Source organism: Sturnira hondurensis, unplaced genomic scaffold (assembly GCF_014824575.4).
Source record: "Sturnira hondurensis isolate 20B ecotype Veracruz unplaced genomic scaffold, ASM1482457v3 Scaffold0006383, whole genome shotgun sequence".
Taxonomy (NCBI): domain Eukaryota; kingdom Metazoa; phylum Chordata; class Mammalia; order Chiroptera; family Phyllostomidae; genus Sturnira; species Sturnira hondurensis.
Window position 1 is genome coordinate 5,401 of NW_028079014.1, and position 20,733 is coordinate 26,133.

The window sequence follows — 20,733 nt, forward strand, 5'->3', positions numbered from 1 at the left end:
AATAGTAATTCAATGATTAATACTCAATTTGAGGATTTAGCCTCACAAGTCTTATAACGCTATGACTTCCTCTTGAAATCAAAATTCTTGCCCTGGCTGGTGGCTCAGTGGATTGAGTGCAGGCCTGCAAAACAAAGGGTCGCTGGTTCGAGTCCCAGTCAGGGCACATGTCCAGGTTGTGAGCCAGGTCCCCAGTAGGGGGTGTGCAAGGCACAACCACATATTAATGTTTCTCTCCCTCTCTCCTTTCCTTCCCCTCTCTATAAAAATAAAAATGAATAAAACGTTTTTAAAAAGAAAATTCTTTAGCCCTCCCTGGTAGGCCAGGGCTGGTATGGCTCAGTTGACTGAATGCTGGGCTGGCCTGCAAACTACCCGTAGGAACCAAAGGGTTGCAGGTTGGATTCCCAGGCTGGTCGTGGGCCAGGTCCCCAGTAGGGGACACACTGGAGGCAAGTGTAGTGATGTGACGTGTACACTCGTGAAGCCACCTGCGGCAGGAGAATGGACACAGCCATCACCCCAAAGTGGCCCCTCCCTAGCCCTCAACTGCAGGCCACCAATGAGCTGTTTCCCTAGAGAGTCTTTACTAAAGTCGACAAAACAGTCCAAAGCCTCCGGCGCCCCCGGCTCCGCCTCCTTTAACCCCAGACTCCACCTCCCTTCCCTCCCACTTCAGAACTCCGCCTGCGAGAAAAAGACACAAAAAGTTAGCCCTCTCAGGGCTGCCCCCCCTGCCTCTGCCAGGAGTGAACTCTGCGGCTGAGGAGTCCGCGGTGCTCGTGCTGGGGAGCCGAGTGGAGGCCGAGACGCAGGGCCCACCCGTTCCTTCGGAAAAGGTGCCGCTTTTGACCACGAGCGCGCCGCGCGGCTGCGTAAAACTGCGAACCCACCTGGAAACGGGCGGGTGACTAAGTTCCCATCTCGCGAGTCGGGAATGCACAAGAGGGGTGACGAGGTCGTGCTGGTCTACAAAAGCCGAGGTTATCAAAGGCAGTTTCCCAGCCCCAGGCCTCGTCGGCACCGTGACCCTGCGACTGGCGAGATTGCCGCCACCGCTGCTGCCGCCGCTTCCGCTGCCTGTTGCGGGCGCAGGTGGGCGTGCGGAGCTGGCCGCTCCGGAGCGGAGCCGGAAGACCGCGCACGGGAAGGGGACTTGCCGCGGCTTGCACACAGTCCCGGACAAAGTGTAAGTTCTGGGGTCCGGGAAACTCGCAGAGGCAAAGCGTCCGGGCCGCCCAGCGCCGGGCTCCCAGTGCGGAGCCTTTTGAAATGTGATATAAATGGAAACATGAGTCTTTTAAAAAATGTATTGTTTATTTATTTATTTTTACAGGGCGGGGAAGGGAAGGAGAAAGAGTGGGAGAGAAACATCCATGTGTGGTTGCCTCGCATGTGCTCCGTACTGGGGACCCAGCCTGCAACCCAGGCACGTGCCCTGACTGGGAATCAAACCCTTTGCTTCTTCACAGGCCCGTGCTCAATCCACTGAGCTACACCAGCCAGGGGGAAAAAATGAGTCTTTAAAAAGAAAAATATATTTTATTTATTTTCAGAAAGAGGGTAAGGGAGGGGCAAGAGACGGAAACAACCACGAGAGAAACCACCCCAGGGTGGCTCTCGCCCGCCCCCAGCTGGTGACGGGGCCGCAAAGCAGGCCCGAATCCCAGGGTCGGTTTTCTGGCGGGCGCTGGGTCCCCTGAGCCGCACCCGCGGGGGCTGAGACAAGGTTCTTAAGTGTATGTGTTAGGTAGGTAACTCTAGAACTTTACACAATTTTACTAAATGTGAATATTTGCTCGACAGTGGCGACTCAGGGTGCCTCTGAATATCTGGTCCGGAGAGAAATCAATTTTCAGGTTTGAGACATTTTCAACATTGTTGTAGTTAGTTTTCTTTGCTTTTAATGATGTTAGTTTAATATTGAATCTAGAGATTTGGCCTCACACGACTTATAATGAAATGAATTCCTCTTGAAACGCAAATTATTTTCCCCCCAGACTTTTTTTACACATTTAATGGCTTGAAATACAGACAGAATGCGTATGTCTAGGCCGTGAGAGCCCGACTGCCGGCGCGTGCGCACTGCAGGAGCGCGCACCACTCCTGCTGGCAGTAGACAGGACTCACCCTCGGGCTGGGAGAGTCCTCGAGCCGCTGCAGGGCCGCCAAGGGCTCCGACCGAAACCCCCATCTCGACACTCAGCGACATTCCCTGGACAGACACCCCTGCTCCGCTGCTTCGGAACTGCTCGGGGAGGAAGGGACTCCCCCTCCTATTCGACCCCGGACGCAGCTGAATAAAGCTCAGTATGCTACTGCCACCTTGTGGTGATTTTTGCTCAGGTCCCAAATCCCTAACACTCAGGATGCAGCCTTTAGCAGGACCTGGGCTGCGAGTGACACATGCCCTCTGCAGAAGGTTGTGTGTCCAGTCCCAGGAAGGCCCACCTGGACCTGAGTAACTGGGGTGGGAGGGCTGCTGAGGGCCTGTGCACACCTCGTGTCACATTTGGTGTGAGTCAAAACCAGAGAGTGCTGCGCTGGCTGGGCTGCCCAGGTGGCAGGAGCAGTCTCTGTCCCCTACACCAAAAGATTGCAGGTTCGATCCCCAGTCAGGGTATGCACGGGAGGCAGCCAGTCAATGTTTCTCTCCCACCTTGACGTTGAAATGGAAATTCTTTAAAGCGCTGGGCAGAGAATTGGTCTTCAAATGTCACCCTGGATCCAGGCAACAGAAGAGGTCTGGTAGTGGTAAGGTTTCAGAGGGCGCTGATCTTCTGATATGTCAGTGCCATTTTAGAACACCAAATGTTGCATAGAGGACCCGTGTCTGTAAACTGGGACCTGCACCATGTAATCTGAAAACCCCATAACGCGGGGAGAACCGTCTGACGGGGGGTGGGGGTGGGGGGTGCAGTGCAGGTCCGAATGGTTCCCATGAGCCCTGGGACCAGCCTCACTCACCTCCCCTCCGCCCCCAGCAAACCCGAGTTACTTTCTGGGACGGGTTCCCCTTTCAGGACATGTCACAGACACATAGTCCAATAACACGTGGCCTTGTGTGCCCGGCTTCTCTGGTTCAGGCTCGAATCCCCAGCCCCTGGGTTACAGTGGTACCTGCCAAGGTGTCTCCTCTCTGTGTGGCCGAGTGACACTCAGACGAAGGTGCAGACAGACACCTGTGGTGGTGTTCACAGTACTGCTCACAGACTCGGGGACATTTTAAATCAGACAGACACTGAGCCCCAACCATTCTATGACAAGGACAGCTTCTCAGTAAGTGGTGTAGAGGACCCTAGATGTCACAGCAGACACAGAAACGAACTCACAATGACCCGAAGACCTCCCTGCAAGGTCTGAACACAACCAAGCCCCTGAAGGGGTCAGAGGGGACATCACACGACACTGGGTGGTGTTTGGGGCCCAGGGGACATGGGGTCACCTGGGGGGGTTCTCTCTGTCTGAGTGCCTCACGGAGCCCCCGTCCCCTGGTGTATCCACGGTGCTACGATGACAGGGGTCCTCCTTCCTGTGGTGACGGGTTCCAATGAGTGTGTGTGCGTGTGTGTCTGTGCACACACGCGGCGGATCTGTGCATCACACTGAGAGTGTCCGCGTCTCCCCCTCGTGAGCAGTGCTCCCATGGACGCGGGGTGCAGGTACCCCGACCGGGGGCTTTCACGCCCCTCACGAGAGCACGTGGGGTCGGTCTGGACTCGGTCCCGCTGCTGCTCAAAAATAGCAGCTTTTGACCTGAGAAATTGTCTCTTTTTCTGAATTTCAAAGAACACACACTAGCTCTCTTTATTTGGGAGCTGTTTAACCTTGCCCCGGGTTTGTCTGGGCATCACCATCATCACCATCATTGCCTACGTCAAGAAGCCCAAACACGGAGGATTCCAGCCCCGGGACAGCGGGCTCCCAAGTGTGGGCTCCCCAGCGGTGCGCGCTCCGAGCTGGAGCCACTGGAGGAGAGTGAGTGACAGCCCGGGCTGGGGGCGGGGCCAGGCTGCGTCAGGACAGGGCGGGGCCTCGGCCGGATCTTCCGGGTTCTCCCCTTCTTGAGCCTTTCCCCACGTGGAGCCGCCCGGAAGCCAACGCGGTTCTTCCTCGCTGAGTCCCCGGGACCCCTGCACTGAGGGGCGATCTTCCCCTCGGCCACCAGAAGGGTGATGCGCTTTCTTCGGCATTTCCTTCTCCTGGGTTGGCTGCAGGTGACTCAGTGGGAGCCCTAGTGCTCCCCGGAAGAAGCTAGAGCAGAAGGCGCCCTAATTGCGTCGTCCACTAGGGGACGGAGTTGTATATGAGCAGCTCTCGTGCGCCCAATTCGCACTAGACGGGTCTACGGTTCCCGCCGCCAACAGTCGGCCGGGAGGATCCGCGTGGGCGGGCGTGTAAGTGAAACCTCCATACCCGGCTGGGCCGCTGCTCCGGAGCGGGGCTCGCTCCAGTCTCTGCGCTCCCCTCTCCGGACTTTTTCGGTGCTGCTCCTCGGGGCGCAGGTGGGTTCGGGACTCTCGGGGAGGACAGTCACCGACAGCTGGGCCGGTGTCGCTGGGGGCTGGACAACATCGCGGGCAAAGTGAGAGCTCCGAGCGGGGCCGGGGAACGGGGAGACGAGCGCGTTCTATTCCGCCCCCCCGCACCCGTGCACTGGGGTCCGAGTACCCGCGGGTCCGAGCGGCTCAGGGTGGGAATTCTTCCAGCGCACGGGCGGCCCCGCTTCCCACTCCTGCCGAACCCCAGATTCTCTACGGGAGAAGCTGGGGCGGGGGGTGAGGAAGGAGAGAACGCGCAGCTTAGCCAAGTTGGCTTGTGACCTGGTTCCTAACACGCCGGGACAGGGACGGGTCCGCACCCCGGGGCTGGAGACCCCTGGTCTTCGGCAGCCAGTGCATGAACGGCCCGGACCACCTTCTCCTACCCTATATAGCCGAGGGCCGGAGCAGCCGGGGCTGCCTCCCGTCCGTGGGGTTGCGCCCTGAGGCAGGAAGCTGACGAGGGGGACTGTTCACGAGGGGGACTGACGAGGGGAAGCTGGAGACTGTTGACGTTCACGTCTGCCCAGGCCTCCGTGGAGCCTAGTAGGCGGAATCCCTGACTGTGCAGAAAGTGTGAGGAAGGGGAGCACTGTTCCCCTTCCAATCTACGGGAGTGTGGGTGGGTAGTAGCCTTGGCAACCCCGGGGAGTTGGGGCGGGATGGCGGGGCCGGAGGAGCAGTCCCTCCCACCCTGGTAATGCCTTAGGGATTGCAGGGGGAGGAGCTGGGGCCATTTACCTGGGGCGTAAATTGCCAAAACCAAAGCCTCCCCTTCCGGGGATGGGTGGAGATATTCTCTTAAGAAGCCCCGCCTTTATTTGCTAAAAATCAACTCTGGCTGAACGGGGCAGATGCCCGTTTCTGGACGACCTGGGCTGCCCTGGGCCCTGTTTTGGAAGATATGGACCAGCCCTGGGGATTGTGGTGGGTGTGGGCTCGGAGGTGACCCCTCAGCACCCCTCTTCCCGGAGCTGCAGGATGTTGAGAAGAGCTGAGGGTGAGTCAGGTCCCCAGTTCCTGGGACACATGGAGCTGGGCTATCAGTCCAGAAGGTTATAAGGAGACAGGAGCTGAGGGTTGGTGCTGTGCAGGGGACAGGCTGCCAGGTGCTGTGGCACCTCCTCAAGCAGAGGCCGCAGGGACCAGGTGTGGTCTGTGCCCTGGACCACACCATCACCTTTGTGTCCCACTTCACAGGCTCCTACATCTGCAGAGACTGCCACCTGGACCAAGTCACCCAGTGCAGCCCGTGCGAGCCTGGATCCTTCACCGCCCACAGCAACCAGGAGACCATGTGCCTGCCCTGTGCCGCATGCCGGGAGGGTAAGTGGGCGCAGTGAGGTGTGGGGGCCCCTTGGTTTCTGCAGGCCACCTTGTGTCCACCCGGCTGGTAGGAATCACCCCAAGGGCAACTGTCACAGGTGAACAGGGTGACAGGGCAGCCAGGATGCGTGTCTATGAGGATGATAAGCATCTGTGGTAGAAGGGTCCACCTTAGGTCCCCGGGATTCAGGGCCACTGTCCCAGATGGAGAAGGGTTCACACCCCACCTCTGTGAGCCCCGCAGTCTGCAAGGAAGCTCCAGTTCTCCCGCCTTCCCACCCCTTCCCACCTTTGGGCTCACCACTGTGGCAGTGACCCTCACCCCACAAGCCCCTGCACTGGGTGTGGGGGGGACTTAAATCTGAGCAGAGGCTCAGGCCAGTTAGAAAGGCCGCAGCTTCCCCCCGCCCCCACACGTCTGCCTCTGACAAATAAGCAGCAAGTGCTGTACCTCCTGAGGACCCAGGGCACCAGGGACCTGGCTGGGCTTTTCCAGAATCTGAGTCTCAGAGAGGTTGAATGACCCGCCCACAAGCGCACAGCCCGGGTCTCCTCCCACCTGTGGCAGGAGCTCTGGCCCGGGGTTTGTTAAGGAGGGAGAAAAAGGGAAAAAAGGACAGGAGAAACTCACTCAGGAGGGTGTTGAGAATTGTGCATCCAGGGGACCGTGTTCCAGCAACACCGTCTGTTGGGGCAACTGGTTCAAGGTCAGCAAGCGTCTGGGAGCTGAAAGTCTGCAGGTGGGACTCAGTTCCTTTGGAGTCCGTGTCTAGAATTCTCAGGCGCACAGGCTGTTTCCCTGCCGTCACATCTGAGTCGGCAGGTCACCACGTACCTGCTGAGAAAGAACGTGAAGAGATCAGTGGGGTGGGTGACAAGCTGTGCGCCTTAAAGATCTGTATGTAAAGGTGTCTGACACAGTTATTTGAAAAACATAAAATCTCAACCGGCACACACACACGTCAGTCGGAGTTGGGACCTGCCACACACTGTGTGGCCAGAGGGACCCCAGTTTGTGTGTCTGTTCTTTGGAGAAATGTCTGTTCTGGTGGTGGCCCATTTGCAAAGTTCGATGGATTGGGGGCATTTTTTGGTCTTAAACGATCTGTGTTCTCTGTCTATTTTGGATCTTAACCTCTGACTGATCGTATCATCGGCAAAGACCTTGTTCCATCTTTAGGTTGTCTTTTCGCAGTGTTGCCGTGCAGACACGTGAGTCCCATCTGGCCCCGTTTGTTCGTGTCCTCGTTTGCCGCTCTCCCCGAGCAGCCGTGCCCAAAGAGGCGGTGTGAAGGGCGGAGTCGGAGAGTCCTTGGCCTGGGTTTCTTCCCGGGTTCGGTTTGAGGCTTCATGCTTGCCTCGTTCCCCAGTCTGTGGTCCTTCTTGTACACGGCATCAGGATGTGACCCAGGCACGGTCCCGTGCACGTGTCTGTGCAGTTGTCCCAGCATCTTTTGAGGACACTGTCTTCTCCCCATTGTACGTTCTCGCCTCCTGTGTCGTGGGTGAGTTGTCCGTGTAGGTCACACTTCGTGTCCGGCTGTCTGTTCCATCCCGTTGACCCGCGCGGCTGTTTTCTGCCAGAGCCTTGACATCAGGGGGTGCGATACCTTTAATTTTGTTCTTTCTTTAGATGTTTTCTTGGCCACGTGGCGTCCTTCGTGGTTCCCTATAAATTTCAGGAATCTTTGTTGTCCTTCTGAGAAGAAGGCCATCAGCATTTTGACAGGGACAGCCTGAGTGTGCGCTTGGCTTCAGGCACCAAGGACGGTGTGACAGTGTTGCTCCTGCCGACCCTGAGCTGAGCGTGTCCCCCTTGGCGTGTCCCCCTTCTCGGTTCTTATGGCCGTCAGGGCGCAGACTGTCCACTCTCTGGGTGCACTTGTCCCCAGGTGCTTTCTGCTTTGTGATGCAGGGTCAGTGTTTCAGGAAGAGTAATTCCTGACAGTGTTGTCTGTGGGACTAAGGAAAAACATTTTCAGCCCTGGCTGGGCTGGCTCAGTGGTTTGAGGTCTGACCTGCGAACCAAAGGGTGGCTGGTGGATTCCCAGTCTGGGCACAGGCCTGTGTTGTAGGCCAGGCCCCCAGGGAGGGGCGAGCCAGAGGCAGCCAATAAGGGGTGTTTCTCTCCCTCTCTTTATTACTCCCTGTCACTCTCTAAAAATACATAACTAATATCATAAACAAACAGACAAAAAAACACAGGATATTTGGTATATGAGGAGGGACTGGAAAAACTACCAGAAGTTACCTTCTGGAGGGCAGGCCCCTTGTGGTCCAGGCCCCCCACTAGGGGAGAGTTCCAGGAGCCCATCTGCATCGGTGACCAGCTGGCGTTGTTGTGAGAGGCTGTGTTGGGCTTCAGTGAATTGTGTTTGACGACTATTCCAGAGCGTTGGCCCAGTTCACGACCGGTGATTTATCAGACCACCTGCCCACACTGGGCAGAATGTTGAGCAGTTTTTTGGCCAACCTCACGTGCCCCACCCTCCCTATTCACCTGATCTCACCCAGAACGACTATTTTTCTTTCCCGGATGAACAGAATCTACAAAGGGAAGCATCTCAACATGTAAGATGTGAGATTAAACGGCAGAACCACTAAGAGGCATCACAGTCGCCGGGTCCAGAGAGTGTTCAGGGCCGTGGAGGGGCGTCTCCGTGGGTGTCCCCCTTCCAGGGCAGAGCATTCGAGGGTGACTGAGGGTTTAAGGTGTGAGAATAAAAGCGCAGTTTTTACGAGTAAATTCTCGTTCTGGGCCCCCCTTGTGTACATGTGGCCAGATGCCTCCCCAGGTGTTCACAGTCCCATGAATCGAAGGAGATAATTACCGTTGTGAGTTATGTAAGTTTCATGGTTTTACGTTTTATGTTTTAAAATGGTCTGTGATAGGAATGAAAAACAGGAAATATCTTCCAAAATATGTGGAAATGTGTTCCCCACCCAGGAAACTTTTAGACTTTAACACATTCATATAATTTTATTATTTTTATTTATTTATTATGTATTTATTGGTATTGTTTAAGTACAGTTGTCTCCATTTTCCCTGAAAAATGCACCCCAACCCAGCCATCCCCTAAAACAGTCAGATAATTTAAAGCACAGGGTGCAAAGACCATGGGCTTCTGCCCTGGGTGAGGAGGACCCTGTGGGAGGGGCTGAGCAGGAGGGAAGTGAGGGGGCAGGAGGCGCTGGCGGCTGTGTGGACCTCGGCCTGCAGGGGGCAGCAGTGGGATCGGGGGCTCAGAGCCCAGGGGCCGGCCCTCCTCAGAGGTGGTGCTGTGGGCAGGCACCTGGCTGGGGCAGGGAAGTGTGGCCAGGTGGAGGGCTTCTGAGCAGGTTCCCACAGGAGAGCCCGGTGCTCCCTGCTGCCGAGGGATAAGGTACGTCCGTACATTACCGCTCCACGTTTCCTGTCTGACTTCCATGGTGGGATCCAAGGTGAAGAGACGCCCAAGGAGACATTTGCAGAGGAGGCTCTGGGGTCACCAGTGATCAGGGTGGTACCAGAGGCAGCCTCTGCATGTGGAATTCTCGCCCTTCCAGGTGATCACTGCTCCCCAGCCCCTGCTGGCCTCTCCCTGTGCACAGCAGGTCAGGATGGTGCGGTTTCTGGTCCCCCTTCTGCCTGTCCTCCCTGTCTGTCTGGTCATGGTCCAGCTGCTCAGCCCCTGCTCAGGTAGGACCTGCCCTGTGTCTGTGTCTGAATCCCTTACCTTTGGGCCCAGCCAGAACCCAGGACTCTACCCGCCCCTGCAGGGCCCATCCACATGGCACCTGTGTTAGGACTGAGTTCCCGTCTAGGTGTCTGTCACCTCGCCCTCCCTGCCCGGGGCACCCCCTGGCCCTCTGGCCCTGCTCACTCTGACGGAGCCCCCCTTCTGATGACCAGCTGACTTTGCTGTGCTTGGACCCCCTGAGCCCATCCTGGTCATGGTGGGTGAAGACGCACACCTGCCCTGTCACCTGTCCCCGAAGCTGAATGCTGGGACCATGAACTTGATGTGGGTGCGACCCCGCCTCAGGCAGGTAGTGCACAGGTACGCACACGGGCAGGAGGACACGCCGGCAGAGGAGTATCAAGGGAGAACTTTGGTTTTAAGAGAGGACGTCACTGTGGGGAAGGCTGCTCTGCAGATTCGCAATGTCAGTGCCTCGGACAACGGGACCTACCTGTGTTATTTCCAAGACAGAGACTTCTCTGCAAAAGCCCAGGTGGAGCTGCAGGTGGCAGGTGAGTCCCAGGTTTGTTCTGGGCTCCTCCCTGTGGGCCAGGGGCCGAGGCTGCAAACCTACCCCAGAGCAGGTACGGCTGCTCACCAGCAACGGCCCCCCTGTCCCCATTTCTGGGCCTCTGAGGCCTGTGACAGACCCAGGTGTCCCCCAGGGTGACTTCCTCCTACATCCAGTACAGAGTCCCCTGTGCCACCTCCCAGTCTCAGCAGGGGAAAGGTCGGGGACGGGATGAGGACACCTCCCCGCAGTGGGAGGCACATGGGTGTTTGGGTTCAGTGTGACCCGGACCGTGGCCGAGGGCCCCCTGGTGCCTGCTGCTGTGTGTCCAGGAGGCTGGCCAGTGGGGCCCACGTACCCCACGAACCCCCGGGAACACACATGCAGTTGATCAGGCTGTGTCCGTCCTTGGTGCAGCGGGGGAGGACGCTCACCTGGGGACGGGGACGCCGGGGGGTCTCAGTGAGGGCGTCAGGGAGCACCCTGTGCGGTTTGGGGGGTTGCGGAAGCAGCGCTGTGCTCTGGGGGGTACACTGTCAGGATGGTGCGGGGGTGTCACTGGTCACTCTCAGCTGGCACAGGGAGGTTGGTCACTGCACACGGTTCCTGTTTCCTCTGTGCTGTCCCCCGACCCTTGAGTGGCCCTGACCCATCCCAGTGACCAAGCGCCCTGTCTGAGGTGCTACCCATGAAAGCCCTCGTGTCCGGACATCAGGGCTGCAGTTCGAGTTCCCTGGACACAGCCCTGCCCTGTGGCTTCCAGTGCAGGGGCCCTGGTAGAGCGTGGATGATGGAGCCCTCCCTGCAGGACTCTGTGTTTTCTGGTCCTCACCGGGCTTCCTCCCCCCTCCTTGTATTCAGGGGGTGGGGACAGGTGGCAGGAACTCCTCTCTTCCTGGCCCTGGGTCTGCTGTCCTCCATGGGAAAGTTTCCCCCCTGCACAACCTCGCTGTACACACTTCTGGGGGGAGGACCCTGGAGGGAGAGCTGAGGGGCCTGGCAGTAAGTGCAGCCAGAGCCTCCCGAGGGGCCTTGCACACACGTCACCGCTCAGGCAGCCACAGGACACCCTGTGTCTCTTCCTGCTCAGGGGAGGGCACGTTCCCCACAGGACAGGCAGGACAGAAGGGCAGTGGGTGACAACCACTTAGGCTAAGGGGCACCACCTCCATGCTTGCCCAGGGTAGGGGGAGGGGCTGTGCCTGGGACCAGCCTGTCTGGGGCCTGGGGGAGGGTGGCGGGGCAGTCTCTAAGGGGACTTAGGGGGAGCAGCCTCTGCTCTGGCCCAGGTCCTCCTGGTTCCCGTACGAGGGTCCAGCCATGGTCAGTCAGTGTCCCCATCAGGGGTCAGGCTAGGGATAGCTGGGGACAGCTCCCGGTGAGTCCCTGCTGGGCTGGTGGGTGTGGGTGCCCCTCCTGCTGTGGAGACCCCACCAGTGCAGAGGGCCCCCCACGATTCTGCTCACTTTTCCTCCCCAGCACTGGGCTCCTCTCCCTACATCAAAATGAAGGGCTACGAGGCTGGAGGGGTCCGCGTGAACTGCATGTCTGCCGGCTGGTACCCGCCACCCCAAATCGAGTGGAGAGATGCCAGGGGACAGAGAATTTCCGATGAGGTGGTCACAGAGGCTGCGGACCCCCAGGGCCTTTATGCAGCCTCAGCCTCTGTGGTCCTGGAAGAAGGCTCTGGGGAGGAGGTCTCCTGTGTCATCAGAAACCCCCTGCTGGGCCAGGAGAGGTCAGCCTGGCTTTCCATCCCAGGTGAGTGCCCTGCCCTCTGCCCTGGGCTCCTGGGTGCCCCTGGGGGAGGTGCAGTGGTCTGCTGCTGGCCTGGGTCCCTGCGGGGCACAGAGGGCACAGGGACCCAGGGTTCCTTCCCCTGAAGACCCCTTCTGAGCACTTCCTGTGTGTCACACACGGTGCCAGGCAATGGGACTTGGGGACAGATGGTAAAGGCCAGTAAACACACCACAGGAACGGGGAAAATAGATATAACTGAAATCTTAATGAAAGAGTCATCTTCGTACAATATAAAGGGACACAGTAGATAAAAGAGCAAAAACGGGAATTATCGGTCCACACAAAAGTAAAACTCTCAGGAGGATGCCAAATCTGACGGAACAGGTAACTATTGTCCACCTGTGAAATGGGCAGCAGAAGTGAAAAACGAGGTTGGGGGCACCCTCTGGTGGCGGGCTGTGGGGAGGCAGTCCCTCAGACCTTTGTTACAGTCACAGGATGAGAGAGGACACAGCATGCATGCTGGCTGCATAGGGGCTGATTTCGATGCAAACAAGATAAAGTAACATATTTAGTTTTCACAACTTACTGAAACCTGCGTGGCACTCACCCTGTGTCGGGCACTGTACAAGCATTAACTTAATGCGCTCACTGATCAGGACGCTAGGAACAGATGGTGACATCATTAGTTCAGGGTCACAGCGCTGGTCAGGCAGGGGACCCGGTCCTGGAACCCAGGCCTTGCAGCCCCAGAGTTCTGTTCTTCCTCACCAGGCTCCGCTGACTGGGGGTGCAGATGATCAGTGTTGGGGGGTGGGGTGTGCAGAGGCAACTTCAGTGACACTCTGTGTTTCTTCGTACTCGATCTGATCCCATGGGGGAGGCAGACATTCCAGGAGAAACGTCCCTACTGTGTGACAGTAAGAGTCCTGGGCACTCTGGGGACAGGAAGGTCATTTCAGGGCCTGACGCTACCCCTTCGCAGGCCCCTTCTTCAGTAACACAGAGCCTCGGATGGCGTTCATTCTTCCATTCCTGGTGGCTCTTGCGGTGGTCTTGTTGGGACTGTTTTGCTGCCTGTGGCGATGGCAAAAGAGGATCCAGGTCCCGTCCCAGAAGAAGGGGAGAGACCACGAGCTGAGACAGCAGTGGTGCAGGCACAGCTCCCAGGGGTGGGAAGCACCCAAGGTGAGGCCCAGGTGCAGGCGGCCGCCACCTCCCTGCCCAGCCCACACCCACCACCGGATCCTCCTCTGTATCCCCCCTTATGGGACTGCCTTTTTCTGTTCCTTTGCAGAGAAGCTGCAGGACGAGCTCAGTAAGCCCCCATCCCCGTCCCTGCTCATCCCCAGAGTTCGCAGCTCAACCTTTTGGGCGGCGTCCGCTCCCCCCACTAGAGCCCAGAGCAGCCGTGCTGGGGAAGACCCCGCTCTGCTGGTCTAGACCGCGGGGTGCACATGGGGTGAGGAGGGCACAGGGCGGGTACGAATTCCCGGGGCTGCAGAAACGTGCTCCCCAACTCGGGGTGAAAGACACAGAACTGACCGTCTCCCGGATGTGGAGGCCAGAAGTCTGACCCAGGTGTTCGGTGGGGGTGGGCAGGGGCTGGCTTCCTCCAAGGCCCTGGGGCGGGTCCCACCTGTCTCTGCACTCACCTCCTCTCTGGTGGCCAGCTGTCCTGGGTGCCCCTTGGTGTGGGCGCCCATCAGTCAGCAGCAGCCTCGGTCCTCACCCCACCTCTTCCCTGTGCGTCTGTCTCCTGATGACCTCAGTGGGCACTGGACGTAGGGCCCACTCTGGTCCAGTACGGTTCCTTCATCTGCAAAGTCCAAATTCGCTGGTCCCAGGGGTCCAGATTCCGACCTGTCTTGCTGGGTTCAACCACAGCCCCCCTGTGTGGGACGCCCCTCAGTGTTGGGGGCGGAGCCTGCACCTGACCCCACGAAGTACTTTCCCTGCTACCACCGGGCCCTGGCCGACCAGTCACACGAGGTGGCATTTCCTCCGAAGTGGTTGGGGAGGGCTGCGCTGCAGGCCCCTGCCACCAAAAGTCACGGCTTTGCTCTTCAGTCACAGGGAGGCACCCTGTCCAGGGCCATTCTGCCACTGCCCAGGGATGCGGGGCGCAGCTCACCAGCCCCTGGCATGGACACCATCCCACTGCTGGAGCAGCAGGGCACGGCCATGGCACCCTCTGAGGACCCTGAGGCCAGGTTCCAGCTGCAGGAGGTGGTGTCCGCAGGGGGCGGGGCCTCCCCAGAGCAGGCACTGCAGACCCAGATGCCTCCAGGGACCCGGACCAGGCTGGGGCAGGAGCCCTCCATGCCCCGGAGCAGGTGAGGGGGTCTGGGCAGGTGTGACGGCAGGGGTGCCTGCCTGTGTGGAGCATGTGCCACGTGTGTGCCGGGCCTGTGCACAGTGCTGCCCTGCGTCCCCTAACTTCCTGTCTTGAGTTTCCCGGGTGACCTCGACGCAGCTCCATAGACCAGGCAACTTAACAGAACGTTACTGTCTCCCTGTTCTGGGGGCAGAGTTCAAGTTCCCGTGGCGTTGTCCCTGTGTGTGTGTGTGTCCGTGTCCCTAAAAGAGGGCACCGATCTTGTACCATTAGGGCCTCATCTCCACAGGTCACATCGGTGGTGACCCAGTTGCCAGAGAAAGCCTCACTCCCAGTTGCTGCGCTTAGGCCTCCACATCTTTGGGGGCACAGTGCTCCCCGTAACTGCCCCAACCACGTCTGTTGTCCCTGGGAACCATGGAGACCCAGGGTCCAGCACTGGGAGGGGGCTGCCTGGAGGAGGCCCGGCTTGTGGGCACTGACCCCTCAGCCTCCACCATGTACCGGCCTCCAAGGTCTTGCGGCCCCAGTGCCTCCTCTGTGCCGTGTGTGTTGTCCAGTGGGGGTAGGCCCGGCGGCCATGAGTGACGGGCAGGGTGCACACACAGCACCCTGTGGGACGGAAGTGGGCACCGTGTCCAGCCGTGCCTGGGGGCTGTAACGAGGCCCTGACAGCTGAGTACAACTTGACAGGAGGAGCAGACATTGCCTGCGTGGCCCTGGGGGGCAGGACCCTTCAGGAAAGGGGGGTAGTGTGCCCAGGGTTTCAGAAGGGTGCAGAGCCTGCCCAGCGTCCAGGACAGGCTTGCGTGTCCCTCCAGGGCAGGGCAGCAGGAAGCCCAGTGTTGCCCCGATGCAGGCAGTGTCCTGGGGAGTGTGACCCGGAGGCCGGTGGGCTGTGAGCTCTGCTCCTACTGAGTGGCCAGGTGACGTCCCTGACAGGTGTTCCCAGGGTACTCCGCCAGGAAGCCGCCCGGTGTCTCCTCGTGGAACAGTTTTGTTCCCTTCTTGCCACAGAAATGTGAACAAAAGTACGTTTTAAATGACGGGTCCCCTGAGGGTAGGGCACCTGAAGTCTTCCTTTATAGCGACCAGTCAGAGGCGACGTCAAGGCCCAGTGTCCTTCCTCCTGGGAAGCAGGACCCTGGGCCCGCAGGAGGCTCGGGGACGTCCTGTGGGCATCAGACTCTCGGCCTGACACTCACTGCCCAGGTCAGGGCACGTGGGCCTCCGTCCAGTGTCAGTTCTGGCCGTGAGGACGGACACAGGCGGCCCCCGGTTACTGCGCATCCACGGGTTTGAGCAGGGATATGAGTGGCCGGTGGGAAGGCCCGGGTGACCCTGGCCTGGTGAGGCCCGGGGGCTGCGGCGCTGCTGTCAGAGGCACGAGGGTGGGCGTTTCCTGTAGTTGTGCTGATGGGCTGGGTGCTGCTTATACTCTGCCATCTCAGGGGGACCCCCCACGTGACATCCGAAGGTGGGGCAGTCGGGAGCCCAGCGAGGTTACAGACCTCGCCCTGCTGCCCGCACAGCCACTCTGGTCCAGCTGCACAGGAGGGGGCCACCTGGAGGACACGTCACCACCCAGGGCTTCCCACTCTCAGGTCCCCAGGCCTTTCTGCCAGGCTCACTGTTTCCATGTGAATGAGCCTCAGGCCTTCAGAAGCCCGGCCAGGTCACCTCCCACTGCGCTCTCCTGTCCCTGAGCCTGGTCCCTTCAGTGAAGGGCCGCCTGGGCACCCAGGGCCTCCCCTGACCCCGGGCCCTGGTTGTCGGCTGGACACTCACAGCACACACAGCCCACGCCACACCTGCCTTCCAGGATCGAGGCTAAGTGTCCCTCCTTGATTTCCTTTTTTCAGCCATGAATAGGATCTACTTCGAATTCGGGCAGGAGGTTCCCAAAAGTCACTGGAGGATGTTCATGAGGCTGGCGGGACTGGAGGAGAACGACATCGTCATCTGTGAGCACGAGAACCCGGGGAACCTGCGGGAGCAGCACCACACGATAGCGACCCCCTCCAGGCTCATGACGGCCCTCTGTCAGATGCGGCTGCGGGAATGTCTGGAAAATATTACAAACAAGCTGGTTGCAGAAGATATCTTAGGTAGTAAGGACGCAGAGCCCCCGAACTAGTCGGCCTTTTTGGCAATGGCTGTGACACAAATAAGTCAGTGGGTGAGAGACAAACCAGCGGCCACTGTCAGCTGTCACTAGGTCAGCTAGGGTGGGGCATGGCACGTGACAGTAACAGCTATGGAGGCCTTTTTACAGTTCTGTAAGCGGTCCATTTTATGTTTTTACTTTCTTTACATGTTAAGATTTATATCTTAGTGTTTTCACATGGTTTTATAATTTTTTTCACCCAGTAAAATTTATATTCTAAATTGTGTTTTCTGTCATTCCTGTTGTGGGGACAACTTTGGGTGTGTTGTCCTTGGGAGGTGACGTCATGCACAGAGTCCCGGGACGCCAGAAAACACACAAGGGGCCACTCCAGGCTCTGGTCCCTGTTTCGGGGCTGTGCACCCACAAACCACACCCGAGGTTCCCGAGACTCTGTGCATGACGTCACCTCCCAAGGACAACACACCCAAAGTTGTCCCCACAACAGGAATGACAGAAAACACAATTTAGAATATAAATTTTACTGGGTGAAAAAAATTATAAAACCATGTGAAAACACTAAGATATAAATCTTAACATGTAAAGAAAGTAAAAACATAAAATGGACCGCTTACAGAACTGTAAAAAGGCCTCCATAGCTGTTACTGTCACGTGCCATGCCCCACCCTAGCTGACCTAGTGACAGCTGACAGTGGCCGCTGGTTTGTCTCTCACCCACTGACTTATTTGTGTCACAGCCATTGCCAAAAAGGCCGACTAGTTCGGGGGCTCTGCGTCCTTACTACCTAAGATATCTTCTGCAACCAGCTTGTTTGTAATATTTTCCAGACATTCCCGCAGCCGCATCTGACAGAGGGCCGTCATGAGCCTGGAGGGGGTCGCTATCGTGTGGTGCTGCTCCCGCAGGTTCCCCGGGTTCTCGTGCTCACAGATGACGATGTCGTTCTCCTCCAGTCCCGCCAGCCTCATGAACATCCTCCAGTGACTTTTGGGAACCTCCTGCCCGAATTCGAAGTAGATCCTATTCATGGCTGAAAAAAGGAAATCAAGGAGGGACACTTAGCCTCGATCCTGGAAGGCAGGTGTGGCGTGGGCTGTGTGTGCTGTGAGTGTCCAGCCGACAACCAGGGCCCGGGGTCAGGGGAGGCCCTGGGTGCCCAGGCGGCCCTTCACTGAAGGGACCAGGCTCAGGGACAGGAGAGCGCAGTGGGAGGTGACCTGGCCGGGCTTCTGAAGGCCTGAGGCTCATTCACATGGAAACAGTGAGCCTGGCAGAAAGGCCTGGGGACCTGAGAGTGGGAAGCCCTGGGTGGTGACGTGTCCTCCAGGTGGCCCCCTCCTGTGCAGCTGGACCAGAGTGGCTGTGCGGGCAGCAGGGCGAGGTCTGTAACCTCGCTGGGCTCCCGACTGCCCCACCTTCGGATGTCACGTGGGGGGTCCCCCTGAGATGGCAGAGTATAAGCAGCACCCAGCCCGTCAGCACAACTACAGGAAACGCCCACCCTCGTGCCTCTGACAGCAGCGCCGCAGCCCCCGGGCCTCACCAGGCCAGGGTCACCCAGGCCTTCCCACCGGCCACTCATATCCCTGCTCAAACCCGTGGATGCGCAGTAACCGGGGGCCGCCTGTGTCCGTCCTCACGGCCAGAGCTGACACTGGACAGAGGCCCACGTGCCCTGACCTGGGCAGTGAGTGTCAGGCCGAGAGTCTGATGCCCACAGGACGTCCCCGAGCCTCCTGCGGGCCCAGGGTCCTGCTTCCCAGGAGGAAGGACACTGGGTCTTGACGTCGCCTCTGACTGGTCGCTATAAAGGAAGACTTCAGGTGCCCTACCCTCAGGGGACCCGTCATTTAAAACGTACTTTTGTTCACATTTCTGTGGCAAGAAGGGAACAAAACTGTTCCACGAGGAGGCACCGGGCGGCTTCCTGGCGGAGTACCCTGGGAACACCTGTCAGGGACGTCACCTGGCCACTCAGTAGGAGCAGAGCTCACAGCCCACCGGCCTCCGGGTCACACTCCCCAGGACACTGCCTGCATCGGGGCAACACTGGGCTTCCTGCTGCCCTGCCCTGGAGGGACACGCAAGCCTGTCCTGGACGCTGGGCAGGCTCTGCACCCTTCTGAAACCCTGGGCACACTACCCCCCTTTCCTGAAGGGTCCTGCCCCCCAGGGCCACGCAGGCAATGTCTGCTCCTCCTGTCAAGTTGTACTCAGCTGTCAGGGCCTCGTTACAGCCCCCAGGCACGGCTGGACACGGTGCCCACTTCCGTCCCACAGGGTGCTGTGTGTGCACCCTGCCCGTCACTCATGGCCGCCGGGCCTACCCCCACTGGACAACACTCACGGCACAGAGGAGGCACTGGGGCCGCAAGACCTTGGAGGCCGGTACATGGTGGAGGCTGAGGGGTCAGTGCCCACAAGCCGGGCCTCCTCCAGGCAGCCCCCTCCCAGTGCTGGACCCTGGGTCTCCATGGTTCCCAGGGACAACAGATGTGGTTGGGGCGGTTACGGGGAGCACTGTGCCCCCAAAGATGTGGAGGCCTAAGCGCAGCAACTGGGAGTGAGGCTTTCTCTGGCAACTGGGTCACCACCGATGTGACCTGTGGAGATGAGGCCCTAATGGTACGAGACCGGTGCCCTCTTTTAGGGACACGGACACACACACACACAGGGACAACGCCACGGGAACTTGAACTCTGCCCCCAGAACAGGGAGACAGTAACGTTCTGTTAAGTTGCCTGGTCTATGGAGCTGCGTCGAGGTCACCCGGGAAACTCAAGACAGGAAGTTAGGGGACGCAGGGCAGCACTGTGCACAGGCCCGGCACACACGTGGCACATGCTCCACACAGGCAGGCACCCCTGCCGTCACACCTGCCCAGACCCCCTCACCTGCTCCGGGGCATGGAGGGCTCCTGCCCCAGCCTGGTCCGGGTCCCTGGAGGCATCTGGGTCTGCAGTGCCTGCTCTGGGGAGGCCCCGCCCCCTGCGGACACCACCTCCTGCAGCTGGAACCTGGCCTCAGGGTCCTCAGAGGGTGCCATGGCCGTGCCCTGCTGCTCCAGCAGTGGGATGGTGTCCATGCCAGGGGCTGGTGAGCTGCGCCCCGCATCCCTGGGCAGTGGCAGAATNACATCCGTTTGCTGGTGGCAGTGCACTCCCCCACCTCGACTTGATCTGCAGTTCAGGAAAGCCTGCGTCAGTCCTGGGGACCCGTCCTGTCCCCGTGCACAGGGCCACCTGCTCGGGATTTGGGCTGGAGACCCTGTGGCCCGGCTGGAGCTCAGGCCTCCACGGCTGGACCCTGGGCAGGTCCGAGGGTTCTTGTAAACCTGCAGGGGACACCTCTGCCACCTGGTCCCACATCTGTGTCCCCAGGGGCCGCGCCAGGAGCTGGGGTGCTGGTACAGGAATGGGGTCACATGGACACATTGTGAACCATAGTCTCAAAATGCCACCACCAGGCAGTTTCCTTTTTAAAAAAAGGAAGAACTTGCCTGACCGTGTTCTTCATCAATACTGCGTGTCTAGCTTTGTGGCTACGAGAAAATCGGGGTGTTTTTCCTGTGGGGTTGGCCACTTGTAAAGTGTGGTTATGGCCTCTGGGCCCGCGGGAACACTGAGGCTTCAGGGGTCACAGCCAGTGGACCCCGGAGGTGAGGTCACGGTCGTCTGACTGGGAGTGAGGGAGGAGTCCAGCCTCCGCCACACCCAGGGCGTCGGGGCAGCAGGCGGGTGGGCAGAGCCTCCACCCCGCTCTCTGCAGGTACATGATGGGGGCGTCTTCAAAGGGAAACGGGTGACAGTCCGTCCGAGTGTGGGCTGGTGTTGGGGGTCGCTGCCGGTTCCCCTGGGTGGGTGAGGCACCCCTGGTGGGTGTAGGAAGTGCGGGAGGTGGTGAGTTGGGGTGGAACACAGTGACATCTGCAGGTGACATACGAGTAGTTCTCACCCCTTTGCACACACAAAAACACACTTATGCACACACATGCTGGTCCACGCTTGCACACACACACACAGGTGATCAAACACCGCCAACTGTTAAATGGTCGGTGGCCTCTGTTCTATTCCTCACTTCCCCCCCGGTTTGGACGGTATTGGCAGTGAACAATAAAGAGTCCCTGACATCCTGAGGGGTGACTGTACCGGGCTGCCTCCTTGTCTGGAAAAAGAGGGTGTCCCCACTTTTCCACATAGAACTGACCGCCTTCCCATTTGCATGTGACGACTAAGAACAGAAACGGGGCCGAGAACGTGGAACCCGGGTGGCTCTCTGGGTCCCGTCACTCTCCTGCTGTCACGCTACTTGGGGACTGATGTGTGCGCCTATGGGCCTCTCCTGCCACGTCTCTGCAGGGCCGTGATGTCCCTCCTTCACCTGAGGGCCCCGGCTTCCCCACCCCCCCAGCGTTGCTCCGCTGAGC

General features: G+C 59.0%; 2 protein-coding genes across 6 annotated transcripts in view; one reads left to right on the plus strand and one right to left on the minus strand.

The window, feature by feature from the left end:
* Window positions 1-4,118: 4,118 nt before the first annotated feature.
* The window catches only part of LOC118988318 (butyrophilin subfamily 3 member A2-like), a 32,500-nt gene continuing 15,885 nt past the window's right edge, over window positions 4,119-20,733 (plus strand). Inside the window, exons 1-8 of one of the 5 annotated variants that reach the window (XM_037047781.1) lie at window positions 4,119-4,505; window positions 9,414-9,546; window positions 9,760-10,101; window positions 11,580-11,861; window positions 12,826-13,028; window positions 13,138-13,158; window positions 13,911-14,176; window positions 16,041-16,134. In XM_037047781.1, coding sequence (XP_036903676.1) covers window positions 9,468-9,546; window positions 9,760-10,101; window positions 11,580-11,861; window positions 12,826-13,028; window positions 13,138-13,158; window positions 13,911-14,176; window positions 16,041-16,050 — 1,203 coding nt within the window. In that variant the 5' untranslated portion in view covers window positions 4,119-4,505; window positions 9,414-9,467 and the 3' untranslated portion in view covers window positions 16,051-16,134. Of the gene's footprint in view, window positions 4,506-5,741; window positions 5,868-9,413; window positions 9,547-9,759; window positions 10,102-11,579; window positions 11,862-12,825; window positions 13,029-13,137; window positions 13,159-13,910; window positions 14,177-16,040; window positions 16,431-20,733 lie in introns of those variants that run through there. The other 4 variants (XM_037047782.1, XM_037047784.1, XM_037047783.1 and 1 more) reach the window with 4 other exon arrangements.
* Window positions 16,972-19,434, minus strand: LOC118988320 (tumor necrosis factor receptor superfamily member 1A-like). Its single transcript, XM_037047786.1, has 2 exons — window positions 19,202-19,434; window positions 16,972-17,337 (listed from the first exon to the last, which is right to left on the minus strand). The coding sequence occupies exons 1-2, from the start codon at window positions 19,419-19,421 to the stop codon at window positions 17,063-17,065; spliced, it is 495 nt and encodes a 164-aa protein (XP_036903681.1). The 5' UTR covers window positions 19,422-19,434; the 3' UTR covers window positions 16,972-17,062.